General features: G+C 36.1%; 1 protein-coding gene across 1 annotated transcript in view; it reads left to right on the top strand.

Moving 5' to 3' along the window:
* GALNT13 (UDP-N-acetyl-alpha-D-galactosamine:polypeptide N-acetylgalactosaminyltransferase 13 (GalNAc-T13)) overlaps positions 1 to 20,917 on the top strand; it is a 917,208-nt gene that overhangs the window by 116,557 nt on the left and 779,734 nt on the right. Inside the window, exon 3 of the mRNA XM_006834533.1 lies at positions 11,211 to 11,456. Coding sequence (XP_006834596.1) covers positions 11,315 to 11,456 — 142 coding nt within the window. The 5' untranslated portion in view covers positions 11,211 to 11,314. The remainder of the gene's footprint in view (positions 1 to 11,210; positions 11,457 to 20,917) is intronic.

Here is a 20,917-nt window from a genome sequence, read left to right as displayed (position 1 = left end):
GCATGTTGAGTGACAGAGAAGGATCCAAAGATGAGGTCTGAAAAATAGCCAGGATCCAGATTTGGTTGAGTGTTGTAGGCCAATGTAAAGATTCTGTAACTCATCTGAAAAGTGGAAGGATTACACAGAACAGGAAGACATCTGATTAGATTTAAATCTTAACTGGATTAAGCTCCCCTCTGTGTGGAGAGTGGACTATTAAGGGGGTGCATTTAGAAAGTCAAGGCACAGCATACAATTGAACAACTCAAGAGAAACGCAAACAGTTTCACATAAGAAAACTTGTACACAAATGCTCATAAAGCATTATTCTTAATAGCCTAAAAGTGGAAGTTTCTCAAATGTCCATTAACTGACGAATGGATATGAATAAATAAATACAATGTGGTATATCAATACAAAGGAATATTATTTGGCAATAGAAGTAAATGATCTACTGGTACATCATAAAATCTGAATGAAGCATTATGCTAAGTGGAAGAAGACAGACATGAAGCAATACTTTTATATGACTCGTCCAAAATATAGACAGAAAATTTAGTGGTTTCTTAGAGCTGTGGGTGGGAGGGTGTGTGTTGGGAGGATTGAGTGTGATGATGCAAGGAAACGGTTTTATTTTGGGGGCAATGGAAATGTTCTAACACTGATTGTAATGATGGATCTACCATTCTGTATAATTGTATGGTATGTGAATTATAGATCAATAAGAGTTTTTATTTTTCTTTCAAAAAATGAAGCTAAGGCAGTATTTCAAGGTGCTAACTCCTGGTGTGGCCTTTGTAGGGTAAGTACAGAACTGCTAACCACAAGGTCAGTGGTTAAAACCTACCAACCTCTACTCGGAAACCCTATACAGGGTTGCTCTGAGTAGGAACCTACTCTATGGCACTTAACAGCAACAATGATAACTTGGTCTACAGTTAATGCTTAGGCAATGGTCAGAAGTACGTTATATCTTGAGGTACAGTGGGTAGAATTTGTCGTATGGTTAGATATGGGATGTGAAAGTAGAGAGTTGTTAGAAAGGAGTGCAAGGTTTTATAAGCTGTTTTAAACAGTGACAGGTACTAAAGCCTGCTGGGGTTAAGAAGGAATGGGAAGGTATGCAGACAATTACCATTTATGTAAGCAGACATTATTTTGAGATGCTGCTGCTGTTATTTTAACAACGGTGACTACTAAGATCTAGGAGTCCTGGTATGGTGATGCAGGATAAGCATTGGTCTGCTTACCACAAGGTCAGAAGTTCAAACCTACCAGCAACTCCTTGGGAACCCACCCTGTACAGGGTCACTATGAGTGGGAACTGACTCTATAGCACTTAACAACAACAACAATTAAGATAGAACACTATTATCAGAGAAGAAAAATTGATGCAAAAGAGATGTAAGTGAAATTCTTAAATATGTGAATGGATGGTGTGTGGTCATTAAAAGGCCAGCAAATCCATTTTAACACCTGGGCTTGCAGATTTAGAGGTAGGTGGTAATACAGTCAAGCAAGTGGATTCATTTAACATAAAAGTATGCAAAATTCTCTTCTGATTATTTACATCTTCTCTGGTCAATCTAGAAGCATAGTGATACTCTGAGAGTGAAAAGTGTAGAGATCAAAACATGATGAAGGCAAACAGGGAACAAAACTTTCATTGGAGGGGTGGACATTGATTCGACTAGGAAGTGTTGCAGTATTTCTGGGAAGCATTGAGGGTCTGTGTGCAATACAGAGTCATAGATTAGAAATGACAACAAGTAGCATATTTTGAAGTAGGTGGTGGAGGTTCCCCATTATGTCCAGCTTCTGTAATGTGTAGGAATTGCAGTAGTGGATAATGGATTTTAATTAGTGTTGCAGTTTAAAACCTTAAATATATTGGAGTTATTGACTCGTATTGTGAAATTCTGCTTTCATAGGGCTATGTATAAGAACAGGAGACAAATCACATATGAGAATAATAAATTGAATAGGATAAGTACTAAGAAAAATAAAGTGATGTAATGAGATAAGGGTAACAAGAGTGTTTGTACTATTTTAAATAAGTTTATAGGAAATAAGAACATGGAACTCTGAATACACCAGTGGGCAGAGAATCTTGCAAGTGTGCGTACCATAAGGCAAGATTGTTGTTGTTGTTAAGTGCCGTTGTGTTTGTTCTGACTTATTGTGACTTTGTGTAAGGTTTCTGGAAGAGGCTGGCAAGTTTCAACCACTGACCTGTGGTCCACTGCATTATCCTACGGCACCCCGCCACAACTCCTGTGATGAGGCAAGGTTGTTGTTGCTTGTTGCACACCGTGCAGACCCAGTCAGGAGTTCGAGGCCCTGTGGGCCCAAGTGTTGCAGACCATACAGGCCGCAGACTCTGAGGAACAGACTCTAGCCACCTAGCAGTTATAGCAAGCTGTTTTTCATCTTAGTATTCAGTTATGTTTATTATTAATTGCACACATGAAGCCCTGATATCCACAGATAAATGTGATATTTTCCTAAAAGCTGAAACTGTAAAATTCCAAAACGGCAAAGTTCTTCCCTCAAAGAATTCAGTCAAAGTAAATTGGGTGTCTCCCTGTTTTTTTGTTCTGAGGACAATAGGACTGCTCTGCCTAAAGGTTTCCAGGTGCAGCCCATTCACCTAGGCACCTCGCTTCTTCCTGCAAACCTGGCCCAGGCAGCCAATACAATGGGAATCCTCCCAATCCTCCTTCTCCTTCCCCCATTTGAGGCTAGGTGCTAAAAAGTATGTTAATTAAGCTTGAGAAACCAAGTTGCCGGTTGTGAGATTTGAACCTGCCATATGATGTGAAGGTGCCTGAATGCCTGGAAAATTACGTATGTTAGCTGCACCTTGTTTTAGTCCCGCCCAGCTTTGTGTAAAGTACCTCCCCTAAATAAAACGGAGGCGCAGAACGAATCCAGGTGCATTATGACTGGCAAGGCTTGCGTTACAGCATGCAGGGGGCTCAGTCCAGCATTGCAACCATACTGCCTGTTTAGCCAAGATGTTTACTATGCAGGATATTACGGCCTTCATGGCTGAGATGTTTGCAATGCAGGATCTGCCTGATGCCAGTCCCGCATCCACTCTGGTTTCGGGGTGTCTCTTTGTCTCTCTCTTTGCGTCTCTGTGTCTTCTCTTTTGCTATCCCTGTCGCCGCCAGATATCCCCACCTTGTGAACCAAACATCCGTGTCGAGGTAGGTCCCCGGCAGTTGCTAAGTGCAGTTGTGTCAGTTCTGACTCATAGTGAACCAGTATAACGTTTTTCAAGGAGTGTCTGGTAGGTTTAAACCGCTGACCTTGAGGCTCAAACTGATCTTGTGGTTCAGTGCATTATTCTGCAGTGCCACACCAGGACTCCTATAAGAAATAGCAGGGGACCCATTTGTGGCTGATGGGAGAGACAGTGGTAGGAGGTGGATTCAGAAAGGTATTAGCTGGAAGCCTTCTTATCTGATGTTATTGTGATGATAATTTATCAAGTTAGCTAGGTAAGGGAATCATATGATACTTACATAAATATTTTGTTTTTACCTTTAAAATATGAGGTAAAATTTATATAATGTGAAATGCACAGAACTAAAGTGTATAGTTAACTGAGGTTTGGAAGTTATAAAATCTTGTGTAGCTCACCCTATCAGTGACAAAATCTAGTAAATATTTTTGTTTTGTGCTGCTCATCTTCCCTGACCTCATTAAACATGTGTTGCTTCTGGAAGGATAGATGAGGAGAGAAATTAAATTCTGGAGCTTTTTCTCATTCTTTTGATGATCATATTGATAATAGCACTATTACTGCAATTACTACTACTACTGCTACTATTAACTAGCATAGACTGAGTCTTCCCTATAAAGCAGGCACTGTTGTAAGAGCTTTGTTGTTGTTAGGTGCCAATGAGTTGGCTCTGACTCACAGCTATGTATAATAGAATAAAGCACTGTTTGGTTCTTGACCACCCTTAGCATTATTGCCATGTTTGAGATCATTGTTGCAGCCACTCTTGTCAATCCTTCTTGTTGAGGGTCTTTCTGGGATTTTTGCTGACCTTATACTTTACATGGGAGTCCTGGTGTGGCACTGTGAAAATTGGGCAATGAATAAGAAAGACCTTAGAGGAATGGATGCATTTGAATAATGGTGTTGGTGAAGAATACTGAAAATATCATGGACTTCCAGAAGAACAAACAAATCTTTCATAGAAGAAGTAAAGCCAGAATGCTCCTTAGAAGTGAAGATGGCCAGACTTCACCTCTTGTACTTTGGTACGAGAAGTACCAAGGAAGACCCCCAACAAGATGGATTGGCACAGTGCCAGCCATAACGGACTCAAACATAACAATTGTGAGGATGGCACAGGATAAGGCAGTGTTTCGTCCTTTGGGCATAGGGTCTCTATGTGTAGGACCTGATATGATGGTACCTAACAATAACAGTTGAGGCCTGGTGTGGCACTGTGGATTAATGTGTCAGACTGCAAAGTCCTTTCAACAGTAAAGTCAGTGGTTCAAGCTCACCAGCTGCTCCTTGGAAATCCTATACAGGGTCTCTATGGGTCAGAGCTAACTCAACGGCATTTAACACCACCACCAACAAAATACTTTACAAACATGTTTTCTCCAAGTACTAGTCCCTTTTGATAACATGTCCAAAGTACATGAGAGGAAGTATTGCAGTCCTTATTTCTAAAGAACATGTTGTTCATACTTCTTTAAAACAGATTTGTTTGTTTTTCTAGCAGTCCATAGAATATTCAGTTTTCTTTGTCAACAGCATAATTTAAGGACATTAATTATTCTTTGGTCTTCTTTATTCATTGCCCAGGTTTTGCATGAATTGAAAATACAATGGCTTAGTACTTAGCACATCTTTGTTATTACCACTTTAAAGAGATCTTTAGCAGCAGATTTACTAATGCAATAGATTGTTTGGGTTCTCCATGTCTATTTCCATTGGCGCTGATTGCGGATTCAACTAAAATGAAACCATTGGCAACTTCAATCTTTCCCGTTTATCGTGATGTTGCTTATTAGGCCAGTTGTGAGGATTTTCTTTTTTCTATTTTTATGGTAGATGTAATCCTGTAGCCTGTAATCTTCTTCATTAAGCATTTCAAGTCCTCTTTACTTTCAGCAAGTAAGATTGTATCATTTGCATATTGCTACATTTTCTTCATGTCATCCATCTTCTCCATTATTTGCTCAGCATATAGGAATATGTATTTTGAAAGGCTACTACTCTGATGCTCAAATTTCCTGATTTAAATCATACAGTCCCTTTGTTGTTTTTGTTTTGTTTTACAAATAACTTTCTCGTGATCTATGTACATGTTCTACATGAGCACAATTAAGTGTCTGGGGTTCCCATTCTTCACAGTGATAATCATAATTTATTATCCACATAGCCTTTATGTAGTCAGTATAACACAGGTCAACATCTTTCTGGTTTTTATTCTGTCAGCAGGATTCATATGACATCAGTAATGATATCCTTTATTCCATATCCTCTTCTGAATCTGACTTGATGACCTCTGGCCATTTCCTTTGGTATACTGCTGTAATAATTTGAAAATTACCTTCAAAATATTTTTACCTGCGTGTAATACTGATGATTTTGATTGACGCTTTCTGCCTTCTGTTGGATCACCTTTCTTTGAAATGGGCACAAACATAGATCTTTCTCAGTTCACTGGCTATTCTTTAATTTTTTTTTTTACATAGATGAGTGAGCATAGTGTTTCATCTGTTTGTTGAAACATCTCAATTGTATTCCATCAATTCCAGAAACCTTATCTTGTCAAGGGCCTTCAGTGCAGCATAGACTTCTTCCTTTAGGACCATTGCTTTTTGATCATATGCTACCTCCTAAAATGGCTTAAAGTTGGTATAATGACTGTGTGCATTCCTCCTCTCATCTTTTGTTGTAACCCACATCAGTCAATACTTTCCTCATAGAATTCTTCATTATTACATCTCCAGGTTTGATTTTTTTCTTCAGTTGTTTCAGCTTGAGAAATGCCCAGTATGTTCTTCCCTTTTGGTTTTTAACATTTTGTTATAATATTTTACTTTGTTTTCTTGAGCTGCCATTTGAAATCTTCTGTTTAGCTCTTTATTTTATCATTTCTCTGTTCCCTTTAGCTATTTTACATATTTTACATATGCATTAATCCATTTACTACTCAGCCACCTTATAAATTAAGTTTCAATTTTATTCACATTTTATGAATAGGGAAGCTGAAGCATATAGCATTCATATAACTTGAATTAAGTATTCTAATTTGTGATTGTTGGACCCTATATACAAATTATGGCATTAAAATGCTACAACACTTTTTTAAAAGTTTATGATAGACTGTTTCCTAATGGGAAAATGTGATGGTTGGAATGTTCAACCTTTCCTTAGTTGACTGTAAGGAGCTCTAGTGGTATGATTCTTAGAGCACTTGGCTGGTAACTGAAAGGTCAGTGGTTCAAACCCATCAGCTGATCCTCTGCAGAAAGATGTGGTGGTCTGCTTCCATAAAGATTTTAAAGAATAAACCCCAAACCCACTGCCATAGAGTCAATTTCAACTCATAAAAATTCTATTTATGGTTTCTGAGACTGTAAATCTTTATAGGAGCAGACAGAAGCCTCTCTCTCTTGTAGAGCAGCTGGTGAGTTTTAACAACTGACGCTGTGGTTAGCAGCCTAATGCGTAACTCACAGAGCCACCAGAGCTCCTTAGAAACTCTATGTGGCAGTTCTGCTTTGCCCTATAGAATCATTGAGTTGGCATTGACTTTGATGGCAGGGGACTTGGGTTTTTTTTGGGTTTGGGGCTAGTTAAATGTTTGAGTGCACTTTATTGTTTTTATTCTAACATCTTTCCACACAAAAAGTGTTCACGATACATTATCTTTGTCTTTTAGTCTATCTTTTGATATAGTATGGCTTTATAGCTTACCACTGGCTGTGAGTGGATTTCTCTCCTGTACCTTAATTCTTAATCTGCATTCATACAAAGATCAGTCTTTTTGTATCAATCAACTTGGAGTGAATTCAGAGCATTTTTCAGTGCCTATTCACTAGATTTATCAGTCCATAAACTAAGCTCTGCAAAACTGTCCAGTCATCAGCTCACAGAAGCGCCTGCAGAGCTATTTAAAACCCTGTAAGTGGTTGGGTGTCTGAAACTTCTGGGAGCACTACCAGCAGACTTACACTAGCTTCCGGAGTTCTTTGGTCGTCTCAAGTGCACTTTTATAAAAAAGACTGAAAAATGTGTACCTGTTATGTAATTTCATACAAAAGGAAATATATGACTATAGATAAAAACACAAAAAGAAGTGTACCTAGAAATAATTCAACTAGACTCACAGGGTAAGTTTATGGGTTTTTAGAGATGACCGCCTAATTAAATCATCCCCCTAAATGACCCCCCCCATTTTTTCTTCTTACTTTAAAAGCATGTCTACTAAAACACTAAACTTAGCTAGATTTTATTTTATAATAATTTTTTAAATTATTATTTGATAAATAGCTACATATTTTCAAGTAAAAATCCTGTAATATTTGACAGAATATATGTGGTTTATGTCATTATTCAGTAAACAAAAAGAGAAAAGAGAATGGTTATGTGGCTAATAAGAAGTAAAATGGTACTTAATAATTTTCTAGTTCTCCTATTTAGAGAAATATTTTTGATGAGGGAAATAACTGTTATCCAAAGGTATTTGTAACAATTAGAAATTGATTGTAGTTGTGGGTAGAAGGACTTGTAGTTATGCAAATTGATTGTGCTTCATGTGGGCTTTGCAAACCAGTGACAGTACAGAGCTTGGATTCCCTAACTGCTTGAGAAACAATAGTATTTGCAAATAAAAAGGGGCTTGCTGGAATAAAAACATAATACAGATGCTGGATCTCTTAAATAAGCCTGGTCCACCAACTGTGCTTATGTTGGTTAGTGTTCTTGTTTATACTGGACCATCATTCTGCTCAATCAGTTCTGTCCTCATAAGAAACAGAGTGTTAGAACATAATACATGGCATTTATATTTTATTAGTGTCAGAGGATAAGATCCTTGTGGATGAGAAAGTAGCCTATTTTCAGGGTACAGATATAGGTAAATAATTAGAAACTTGAAATATGTAAGGAAAGACTGTTTTATAAATAAGACAATGCAAACAACAGCTTAGGTATGTCTCAAAAAATAGAAAAGCTAGACTACTCAGAATTAATGTCTTGGTTTATAGCTACATCAGGCTATGAAATAAGCATAATTTAAATAATGCCTGAAATGACAATAAGATGCTCTGATTTTCTATCATAACTGTACTTTAAATTCTCCAGAACCTCAACTATTAGGCTCTTGTTAGAAATTGACTTGACTTAGGCATTTTAATATTTAATAGTAAGTTATTTTGGTGATTCCAGATTTTCTGTTAGAATAATATCTTAAAGTATTTTTTTTAAAGTATTTTTGTTTAATAAACTTATGTTGGTTTCTGTGATATCATAACAATGCTTTTGGATTTACCTTTGTATAGCAACTACAGCATATCACTCTTGATACTAACTAAAGCAACATAGGATTTCTATTTTTCTCTTTGTTTTTCTTTTTTTGTCCCTTCTCTTTTCCTCTTGTTCTATCTGCTTTGAGCAAATACCAGGTCTTGGCGATGCAGATGGTCCAACGTTTTTTACTGTTGTGTGCTTTAATTAAACATATTTCTGGGCCATGCTATTGGTACCCTGCTGAGAGTTTCTGGGTCCTCAGTTTTGTAGGTGTTCTTGGGAGGAGGCACTTGGTGTTCTCTTTCTAGATCCTGGGGACCACCCTTCAGAGATTTTTGATTTTGAGAGTTCTGTGTTCTCAGTAAATAAACTTGTTTATTCCACACTGTTGCGTTGCCAGCAGTTGTCAAGGCTGCCATCTTTCTGGTTTGCTCCAGCCACCCTGGCTCATATATTCTTTTAAATATACTTTATCCTACCCTATACTTCTTAAACGTAGTGGTTACGAAGCAGGCTGCCAACCTCAAGGTCAGCAGTTCGAAACTACCAGCAGTTCTGAGGGAGAAAGGTGAGGCATTTTGCTCCCGTAAAGATCTGCAGCCTCGGAAACCCTGTGCAGGGTCACTATGAGTCGGAACTGACTTCACAGTACTTAACAACAACAACAGCAACATACTTCTTAAGGAGTCCTGGTGTGGTGCTATGGGTTAATGCACCAGACTGCAAAGCCGTTTGAACTGCAAGGTCGGCGGTTCAAGCTCACCAGCTACTCCTCGGAAACCCTATACAGGGTCGCTATGGGTCGGAATCACTGGACTTGATGGCATTTCACAGCAGCAGCAGCATAATTCTTAAGTCTAGCAACATTGTGTGAAGTAGGTAAGACAGGAAATATGTAAGAAAGAAAGAAATGAAGCACAGAGAGACCAAATGACTACTTAAGGTCATCTCATAATTTGATGACAGAGCCAGGGGTCGTGCTGTTTGTATCTTCTAAGACCATTATAGAATCCTCTAGAATCTGGGAGTCATCATTAGGTAACCATCAATAATCTTATATCAATATAGCTTCCCATGGGATATTGTCTACAATTAACTGAGGGGAACTACTCCATGTTAGGGCCAAAGGCAGGTAAAGAAATGTGACAGGTTGAATTGTTTTACATTCCAAGTTCAAAAAAGCTTACACAAGTAATTAGAAATATATGTGGGAAAATTCTTGCCTAGTTACCAGGTTTAGAGGTTGAGTTCCAATATTTAAATATACTTTTTATAGACAGTGAAATGGAAATAAAACAAGCTAGGTAATTAGCATGCCACATTTTTTTAAAGAGAAGCAACAAATAAGCAAGAAACAAACAAACCCCAAATGTCATGTATTTTTTGGATTTGCATATTTTTATCCTTTCTTTGTTTTTTGAAAAGAAACTAATATTTCCAGTGAATAGAAATCTTATATGGAGATTGAAAATAGACTTTGCTATAATAGCTATTTTGTTAATTGTCATATTTTGTGAATTTTGAATTTGCTACTATTCTGGAAAGGCTGTAGTAGACAGCAACTTTTGCATTGCTTAATGATGCTAAGTCAACTGAAATTAATTTAAAGAGTTTTTGCCTCAGCATATTGTACTCTGATGCTTTTATTTTGAGACACATGTCTATGAAATATTCCTCGTATCTTTGTATTTATTAACAATTCTTCCCAAATATTTCTGTCAAAAATATATTCTAAGTCTTATTCACATCAATCAGTTTACAGCTCATATGGTATTTTAAATGTAGCAAATTTTATGAGTTTAGTTTTAGTCTGATTTATTTATTATATAGATAGAAGGTAGTTAACCATGTAGATATTGCTCATGTATTACAAATAATGCAAATTTGTATAAGGCATTAATTCTTTATTTACTTTTGAGCATATCTTTGTTATGCCTTTTAGAAATTTTGTTCTGGTTATTTTAAGTCACTTTGCACTAATATGTTGTTTCTCCTCTGCTAAGATGTTCGAATGTATGCTAGCTATTCTAGAATACACATCTGTTGTGGATGCTTTCCGTGCAGACCAGATGGAGTTTTTAAAGCTAAATAACTTGATTTATTTCATGAGACTGCCTATTTGAGAAAGTTTTCCCCCATTTCATATCTTAATGACTATCTGTTCTCTTCAAGATGTTTTCCAAATGCTATTATACATTAATCATCAAAGCAAGTCTTTAGACATTATTATCCTCATTTTACAGATGAGAAAATTGAGGCTTAGAAAGACTTCCTTCCACAGCTAGGAAGTTGAAAGGTCCAGGTTTGTTATTTCTAAATGCCAACTTGTAGAAACTCTAGTATACCGTAGCCCCAGATGATTTTGATTTTAGCATTTTTGGCTCTTCAGAAGATTCATGGTAAATAGAACCATCCTATTTGACAGTCTGATGCTGTGAAGAGTATCATGGCAGGACTTTAAGGTAAAGATGATGCAACTTGAAGAAATCAAATGATTTGTATTGGCAGATCTGGGATTAAATGGTAGAAAATTAGTCACTTGGCTTGCTTAACCTTCATTTATGTGGTATTTTAATTTTGGATTTCAAGGTCAAAGTGATTATTTATATGGAAACATTAGATGTTATAATACATATCTGTAATAAAAAAGAAGCAGTGAACAATAAATGAAATTTACCATAGATATATTTTTTTCATCTTTTTTTTTTAACAGTGGGATGCATCCTGGTTTTATTCTGGATTTCAAGTTTGTGGCTTGGATTTCTCACAGTCACATCTGTCTTCGATTTGTGTGTTAAGTAGAAATCAAAGAAAGAAATGAGGAGATTTGTTTACTGCAAGGTGGTTCTCGCCACTTCGTTGATGTGGGTTCTTGTGGATGTGTTCTTACTTCTCTACTTCAGTGAATGCAACAAATGTGATGACAAGAAAGAGAGATCCCTGCTGCCTGCACTGAGGGGTAAGTGCTGAGGACTTGAAAATGGGCCTTGACAAAATGTGAAACATTAACATAAAACTTATTTCCACTTAATGAATTTGAAGAGCATTTGGTAGATTTTGTCATTTACATTAAGCAATTTGGGTTTTTTGGGCCTTAGATGTCTTATAGGAAGAAATAAGAATTAGCAAGGTGCTAAAATACCTTCTAATTCCATTAATTCCAACATTTTGTGACAATAAGGTAGACCAGTTTGATAAACACTGGATCAATTTTCAATCCAAGCTAATAATAGAAGCTTTAAGCTTTTAGCCATCAAGCAAATAACTTAGAAGTGTTACAAGTGTGAAGGAAATGGGGACAGTAGCAAAATAGAACTCTACATGACCTCTAAAGATTTTCAAGTACCATAAAAAAACAAAAACAAACAAACAACACCAAAAAACAATTTATTAAAAGCAAAACATGCTGGTGGCAAGATTCAACATGTGGGCTGCTAGTTTGTTGTTGTTGTTGTGTGCTTTCAAGTCGGTTCCAACTCATAGCGACCATGTGTAGTGTTTCTGACGAATGGCTGATGAGTTTGAACCACTGACTTTGCAGTTCAAACCAACCTTGCAGTCTAGTTGCAAAAGGCAAATTCAAGTATTTTCTAAAGTCATTGAAATTCAGTACTTTTCTCTATTGGGAATCAGTTTCAATGATTAGGTAAAAATGACTTTTAAAGAGAAACATCCTAAAACAATTATATACATAAATACTGATTTATTAATTTAATATGAGAAGTTTAATTCCTACAAAATGATTACAAATAATTTCTTCTCTGCTTTTTATTTATAGACTAATAGATCTGAACATATACTTCTATTTCTGAAATATTCTTAAAAATTGAATGCTTTTTAAAGGATTAAGAGTACTTGAAATTAGTTTTATTCTTATTAAATTGAGCATTTTTGTCTTGTAATCTGGTTTAGAAAATTAATTTGTTGCTTAGCAATGTTTTCTTCATAAATATTACAAAAAGTGAATTTAACTGCATCCCAGTTGAAATGCTTGTGTCTTTTAGAAAATTGCATCTGAATTCCCAAATTTAGATTTTCATTTCCTTAATGAGTGTATTTTGCTTTTGAGATTATAGATATTTTTAATATTATTATTAGTAATAAAATGATAATAAACAGAATTACTTTGATACTCTCTAGTTGTATGAGGTTTGTTGTTATTATGTGCTGTCGAGTTGGTTCCATCCCATAGCGACCCTGCGTAGGGTTTCCGAGGAGCAGCTGGTGAGCTTGCACTGCCAACCTTGTAGTCCAAAGAGCTTTGCAGTCTGGCCCATTAACCCACAGTGCCACACTAAGGGGTTTAGGGAAGCATAAAAGAGCATTTCCAAAATCTAAGCTCAAACAGTATTTTGGACATCCTGGGTTTGCTTTGGATTGCAGTAAAGCTCTAGCTTAATTGGAAAGACTGTATCTTTGTCGTTTTTTTCAGAATGGGTCTGTCTCACTGTAGTTTTTTGGCTTGTATAATGGATTGAGAGATAGTACTTTGGAAGTGAGTGAGTGAGCCTCAATTCATTTAGGTAGTATATATGCATTTTTTATGACTTTATTCTGCAGTTATTCAGAAACGAGAAGAGAACTTTATGGGTCTATCACTTTTTGATACATTAACATGGGAATTGATTTGCTAATCTTTGGTTAAAATCCTAGAATAAATCAATCTTCCATGCTTCTTTGTTAAAACCATTTGGGCTAATACTTGGCTGAAAGTAGAAATGTGATTTGATGGATTACATCAGTTTGGAATGATCACTTTGTCATTTCTTGAATGGAAGCATCTACATCCGTCAGACACACAAAAATGTGATAGCCTGACTCAGCAAAAGTATGACAGACTTTTCTGTAAGTACCATTTGTTGATTTAAATTCTAAGTGCTTAGTCTTAAATTTCAGGCTATGAGATTTAATGCTTCAAGACAAAAATCACAATTTATCTTTGTCCTTATATTGCAAGATTAAATTATATTATTTTTATTTTTAAGACTTGTTTAATGTTGAACATTAACATTTTTGTCTTGAATACATAGAAAATATAAAGATATAAAGAAGGCTACTGTTTCTGCTTATTTCAGAATACTACTTGATTTAAGAATATGTACTCAGAATTTAAAATAATGTTTTTATTACATGCCAAAGATGTTGTACAAATGTAGTAGTCTAACATTTTCATGTTTCATGCATGCCACTAAAAAAAAAAAAAAAGATTTTGAAGTTAATACTTTCGAAGATCCTTTCTAGTTGTACATTTTAAACAATTCTAAAACTCTCAATAATAGTTTGAACTATGAATTAACTTTAGGGTACTTTTTCAATTTATTAACCCATTCAATCATTATTTAATAAGTGACTACAATGTGCTCTTTAAAGAGGTCTTAAAAGGGCTAATCAAAATATGTCAATTTGTGGACTAAGGTATGTCTGACCCAATCCATAGTACTTTCAATGAACTCATATGCATGTGAAAGTTGGGCAATAAATGGGGAAGACCAGAGATGCATCAGTGCTTTTGAATGACAGTTTTGGCAAAGAATGTTGGGCATCCAGAAAAATAGACAAATCTGAGTTGGAAGAAGTGCAGCCAAGAGTGCTTCTAAGACGTGAGGATAGCGACATTTTGTCTCTCATACTTAGGACATACTATGAGGATGGACCAGTCTCTGGAGAAGTCATCATATTTGGAAAAATAGAGACACATGGAAAAAGGACAGAACCCAAAAGACCCTCAGAAAGATGGATTGACAGAGCAGACAGTGTCATCCACTCCTGTGCAGCCTTCTCTATAGCTGGGGTTGGACAACTGGTAGTGTTCCTGCTTCTGGAGGCAGGTGAACCCACCCTGAACTATGCTGTAGAAACAGTGGACAGACAATTAACTAGCTGCATTCATTCTTTTGGTTTCTTCCACATCAACCAGGAGATAGGTGGTATGTGCTTGAGAACACATCAATATGCAATCACCTATTAAACATAAATATGACACCATTATGTCTTGGAGAAAACACAATTGCACCTCATAAAAACAAAGACGACTGAGTGCCTCAAACAAGTGACCAAAATGCAGAGTGAGAAAATATAAGTCTAGAAATGGTATCAGAACTATTTACAAGAATGTTAATTAGGCAACTTCAATAGACTGAGAGAAGGATCAAGAAATCTATGGACGAAATCAAGGAAAACGTAAGCAAAAGTATGAAAAATACCAGGAAACAAATGATAAAGTAATTTTATTTTAAATGAGGACAATGTAAAACAGCATTTAGACATCCAGAAGATTTACATTAAAACTTCAGAAATAGATATAATACACTAAAAAGGCAAATAAATAGAATTGAATCACTGGAAAATAGAGTTGCTGAATTTGAATTACTGGGCCATGGTGTGGTGCTGTTTACTATTGGACTTGTAAACACAAGGTTGGCAGTTCAAAGCCACTAGTCAGTCTCAGAAACCCTAAATACAGGGCCACTATGAGTCAGAACTGACATGAAGCTACTCAACAAAACAACAGTGGAACAACTAGAGGAAAGAGCAAAAATGTCTGAAGAAAGCCTAGGATTTATGTGAGACACAATCAAGTGGAAAAACTTGGATGTGATAGGAATTCCAGAACAGGAAGAGGCAAAAAAAAGAGAAAAAAAAAAAAAAAAAAAAAAAAAAAAAAAAAAAAAAAAAAAAAAAAAAAAAAAAAAAAAAAAAAAAAAAAACCAATACAAAAAACATAGATGATCTTGTTCAAGAGTTGTTGGAAGAAAACTTCCTTAATATCATTCTAGATGAGAAGATATTATTCAATCAAGAAGTTGAACAAACCTCAAACAGGACAGAACCCAAAAGAAAAACACCAAAACATATTATAATCAATCTTTTCACAACCACAGACAAGGAAAGAATCTGAAGTGCCTTTCAGGAAAAAAAAAAAAAAAAGTTACCTACAAAGGACAATTAATGAAACTGAACTCTGACTTCTCAGCACAAATCATGCAGGCAAGAAGACAATGGAATGACATATATAAAACTCTGAAAAGAAATAAATTGCCAACCAAGAATCATATATCTGTCAAAACTGTCCATCAAATATGACAGCAATATTATGGCATTTTCAGACAAACAAAAATTAAAAGAATCTGTAAAAACCAGACCAGCCTGACACAAAATTCTCATGGTAGTGCTTTGGCCAGAGAACCAACAACAGCAGACAACAACTTGAGACGAACATACATAACTGTATCATTAGATGCAACCCAGATATGTTAAAAGCTGTTGAGTCACTTCTGACTCATAGTGACCCTATATAGAGTTTCCAAGGAATGACTAGTAGGTTTGAACCATCAACCTTGCAATTAGCAGTCCAGTGTTTATCCTACAGCCCCACATCAGAGTTCACACCCAGATACAGAAGTATGCAAAGTAAAATAGATGTACAATACTTAAAACCAGAGATACAGTTATACCAACAATAACATCAACAAAAGCATAAAGTACAAAGAGAGAATTTTTAAATTATAAAACTCCAAATGAAGAGGAAATCAAATAAATTTCAAGAAGAAAAATAAGACTAAGCTAAACTCTAACCCTAAAAACTAGACTGAGCTTTATTCTTAGCCCTAGCTCAACCTTTACTCTTAACACAAATTCTAGTTCTAGCCATAATTGCTAACATTGTTCTCTTGTGCACAGGGTCACCTGAGTAGGAACCTACTCAAGGGCACCTAACAACAACATATTCTTCATATACATAGTTTTTTAATTTTAATTGTTAAAAAAATTATTTTCAAACAATATCATGCTATGTATAGTTTTTGAGAGAGATAACATTCACATTGACTATTATATTGTCAGGAGTACTGGTGTGACACTGTAGGATAAACACTCGACCTCAAGGTCACTTTGAACCACAATGTTGGTATTTCAAACTCACCTGCTGCTACTTGGAAACCTTATACAGGGTCACTGTAACTCGGAGCCAGCGCCATGGTACTTAACAACAACAACAAATTGTATTGTCAAGATTCTTTCGTTATCAGTGAAAGTAATTTTTGGCCATTCATTTTAATTGTTATATAACATTTCTTTGTATTGATATAGTGGTGGTTGTGTGTTGTGGAGTCACTTCTGACTCATAGTGACCCTGAACAGGGTTTTCGAGACTATAAATCTCTACGAAAGGTGAAAGACTCATCTTTCTCCCATGAAGCTACTGGTAGACTCAAGCTGTTGATTTTGTGGTTAGCAGCCCAGCTGATCATCCACTACGCTACCAGGGAGGTTCTTTGTATTGATATAGCAGATCATTTTTCAACTTTTCCATTAAGGCACCTATGAGTTACTTTCAGATTTAAATTCTATAAGCAACAGTGATATGAATATTCTTATATCTGTGAAAAAATGGTTTTGATTATGCCTAAGACTGTTGGAAAATATATGAATGTTCAGATTTAAGAGATAATATCAATTGTTGTCATATGTTATTGCAAAACTGCGGTAATCATCACTAACAAATAGTATTAGGTGCCATCGAGTTGGTTCTGACTCATAGCGACCTTATGCACAACAGAACGAAACACTGACCAATCCTGGGCCACCTACCTCACTATTGTTGCTACACTTGAACTCATTGATGCTGCCACTTTGCCAATCCATCTTGCTTGGGCGTCTTTCTTCCCATAGATGCAGTTAATTCAATTCCAGTATCTTACATTGCAGTAAAATCCATGTGGATAGCTGCCACTTGTGCTGATGAAAAAAGGATATTTGCAATGAATAAGTCATTGTTGTTGCTGGTGTTATATCCATTCTAGTTGGTTATGACTCATAGTGACACTGTATAAGGTTTCTGAGGCTATAAATCTTTACAGGAGTTGAAAGCCTCATCTTTTTTTCCCATGAAGTAGCTTGTGGTCTGAAAACACTGACCTTGTGATTAGCAGCATCACCACCCTTCAAGAATAAGTAATTAGTCTTGCAAAACTCCACCATGCATCTGTGGCATTGCTTTTATCACCAATACCATATTTTGCAACTACTGATCTTTTGTCGTTTACAATTTCGCATTCCAATCAGTCATTATCAATGTATCTTAATTGCATGCCTGATCAATTTCAGATTTCAGATGTTAATAAAAATCTTCAATTGGTATTAGTGGCTGGTATGCACATTTTAATAATGCTTGTATTAACTTATTTTCCTGTAGTTTATGGATCTTATCCTGTCACTGACAGCATTGTACTTTAGGACAGATCTTGAAATGTTCTTTGCGACTCTGAATTTATTACCATTCCTTTTCAGTTTTTCTTTACCACCATAGTAGACCATATGGGTAGGTTTTTCCAATTTAGAATGGCCAGTGCCAATCTATTTCAGCTCACTCATGCCTAAGATATTGATTTTTTATATATTCATTTCATTTTTGACAAATTTTAATTTTCCTAGAACCATAGAAATATAAAGTGATGCAATAAAATTGTATAGAAAAAAACTGAGGCTAATTACAAACATGGAATTTAGAGTGTTGACTACCATCTACTGAGAGGAATCGGAATGCAATGGGGAGTAAATATTGTGATTGATTGTGGGCCATCACTAGGGTCCTAGATTTGGTTTGGATGTGAGTTTTGGATATGAGGATTACTGAAGGTGGCTAAATGAATAAATATGGAATAGGTTCTAAAGTGGGACATCCATGGAGTGGTTTAACAAGCACAAACAAACATGATCAGATTTGTGTTTCCCAAAGACCTCTATAGATAAAATGTGGACAATGGATTGAAGAATCATCCAGCTCTTCAAGGAGACTGTGGCAGTATTCCATATGTTCTGTGTGGTAATGATGGCTACTTAGAACATTGAAGTCACAGCAGGTTGTGAGAGAAGTAAGTGGAATCAAGAGGCATTGAAGTAAGCAAGCTGACTCTGGAGGATATTGCAGTTGGAAGTGTCAAGGAACAACCTCAGTTTTCTTGTATGGTAGCATTTGATCTGAATTCCTGAGAGACTGCTGAATTTAGGAAGAAATTATCTAAAGGTGGACATACCATTAATTTTGGGTTTAAGAAATGAAACCTAGTTGATCTCTTCACCAGGATCAAAGGAAACACAGAAGTATAGAATTGAGATTGGTGCTGTTAAGTGTGTAGGATCAGTTCTGACTCATACTATATAAGGTTTCTTAGGAGACACTGTTGAGTTTGAACTACTGACCTTGTGTATTTGAGGCACCTTAGGATACTAATTGAAAATTTCCATAGAAAGTTGGCTACGTTAATTAATCTCTAAATATAATTTTTTTAAATGTCCCTTTTTATGGGCATTTTTTTCTAAAATTGATTGCATTTTTCCTTTCCTTATTAGGTGGAGTATGTGAAATATAATGCAATAAGTACAGCTGATTCTGAATTTTGTTTTTATTCATCAATTATTGAATGATGTGGTCAAAAAAATGACTTTATGGGAGAATGTAGACCTCTTCCAGTTTTAGATACAGACCCATGAATTCTATTGAACTAAAGTGCACTAAAGAATATTTCTAAACTCTAACTGTTATGGAACACTAAGGAGTGCCACTTACTCTCAAGCTGGGAGAGTTAGAATAGATATTTGAATGGTAAGTATTAAAAAAGACTAATGCTTCTTCTCACTGCATCAATTTGGTTCTGACTCATAGCGACCCTAGATAGAGTTTCTGAGGCTTAAATATTTCTCCCTGGTGGGTTTGAATTGCTAACCATGCAGTTATTCTAGTGCTTATTCTTCACTGCCATCAGGGTTCCTTTGAATTGATAGCAATGGATTTGGATTTGGTTTTGGGGGTACTGGTGTGGAGCGGTAGGATAAGTAAATACTGGACTGCTAACTGCTAGGTTGTCGAATGAAACTCACCAGCTACACCTCAGAAACCTTAAACAAGGTTGCTATGAGTCAGAACTGACTCGACAACATTTAACAATGACAACAGCACTTCTGCAGTGCAGCAACACATACTTTGGGAACATTTGAATATATGTGGTAGATCTACATGTGTGCTGTGCAATAGTGGATCTTTGTCTTGACTTCCCCACTCACAGTATATGAACTCAAGCAAATTAATGTCTCTTGTTGAATGTAAAATAAATTGACCATAAATCATAATTTAAAAAATCATGCTAGTCTTCAAATAGATGATGATATGTTTCTAGCTTTGATTTCCCAACCATAATATGATGTTGAAACTGAACTAGTTTAGTATCTGACTTTCGGTCAGTTTGTAGTCAATGTGTGTGTAGTCAGTGAGAAGTGATGAGATGTAAGTGACATGATGAAAATGGATTTACTTAGAACCCCAAAGGGGCCTCTTTATCACAGCTTTGATATTTAAGAAGGCACATACTTCATATATGTAATGGAGCAAAGTTTTACAACATATCTACGAGACATTATTATTGTCATTTTATACATGACGGTACTGATGTGCTAGAATTTCAGCAGCCTATAGAATGTGATATGGTCATTATATATTAGCTCAATAAAGGGCTCTGTAATCAATAAATGTCAGTTTGCATTGCTGGTCTAGTACCATGCTTTCATATAGGAACCAATGGCGAGGTATATGTTCTGAAAACCGCCATTGCTTTCAGAGGTAACCCTAGATCCTGCCAAATGTCCCTGGCTGACATGATCTGTAAGTTCAGCCTGGAAAATATTTATCAGGAATTTTTGTAGAGTCAGATAATTTATAAAGCAGCCATCATTTTATCTGGCATTTTAAGATTTTGCAAAGTTGCTTTTATTCATTTATACCTCCTAGACCTCCCTTCTGCTATTCAGAATTGAAGCAAATTAAGAAAATGTGGTACCATGAGATAATGCACTGTACTGCAAGGTTGGTGGTTCAAACTCACCTGCTATTCAGAATTGAAGCAAATTAAGAAAATGTGGTACCATGAGATAATGCACTGTACTGCAAGGTTGGTGGTTCAAACTCACTTGCCATTCCTTAAAAATCATATACAGGTACCCACAAGAAAAACGAGCCACAACACGAGAAGATATATATATGCACACCAATCTTCATAGCAGCACTATTTACAATAGCAAAAAGATGGAGACAGCCAAAGTGCCCATCAACTGAAGAATGGATAAACAAGTTGTGGTACATACACACAATGGAATATTATGCTACCTTGAAGAATAACAAGGAAGTGGCAAGCCACCACATAACATGGATGAACCTTGAGGACATTATGTTGAGTGAAATTAGTCATTCACAAAAAGAGAAATACTGCATAGGACCACTACTGTAAAGGACTAAGAAAAAGAACCCATACTAAAGGGGGGTGGGGGGAATTCTTAGTTGATTGCTGGGAAGTTGGGGGTGAGTGAGGAGAGGGAGGGGAAGGTGGTGCACAGGGCATGGATTAGACACAGGATAGTTTGGGTGCTGGG

The sequence above is a fragment of the Chrysochloris asiatica genome, unplaced genomic scaffold, assembly GCF_000296735.1.
Source record: "Chrysochloris asiatica unplaced genomic scaffold, ChrAsi1.0 scaffold00012, whole genome shotgun sequence".
NCBI lineage: Eukaryota > Metazoa > Chordata > Mammalia > Afrosoricida > Chrysochloridae > Chrysochloris > Chrysochloris asiatica.
This window is presented reverse-complemented; position numbering and strand designations above follow the sequence as displayed.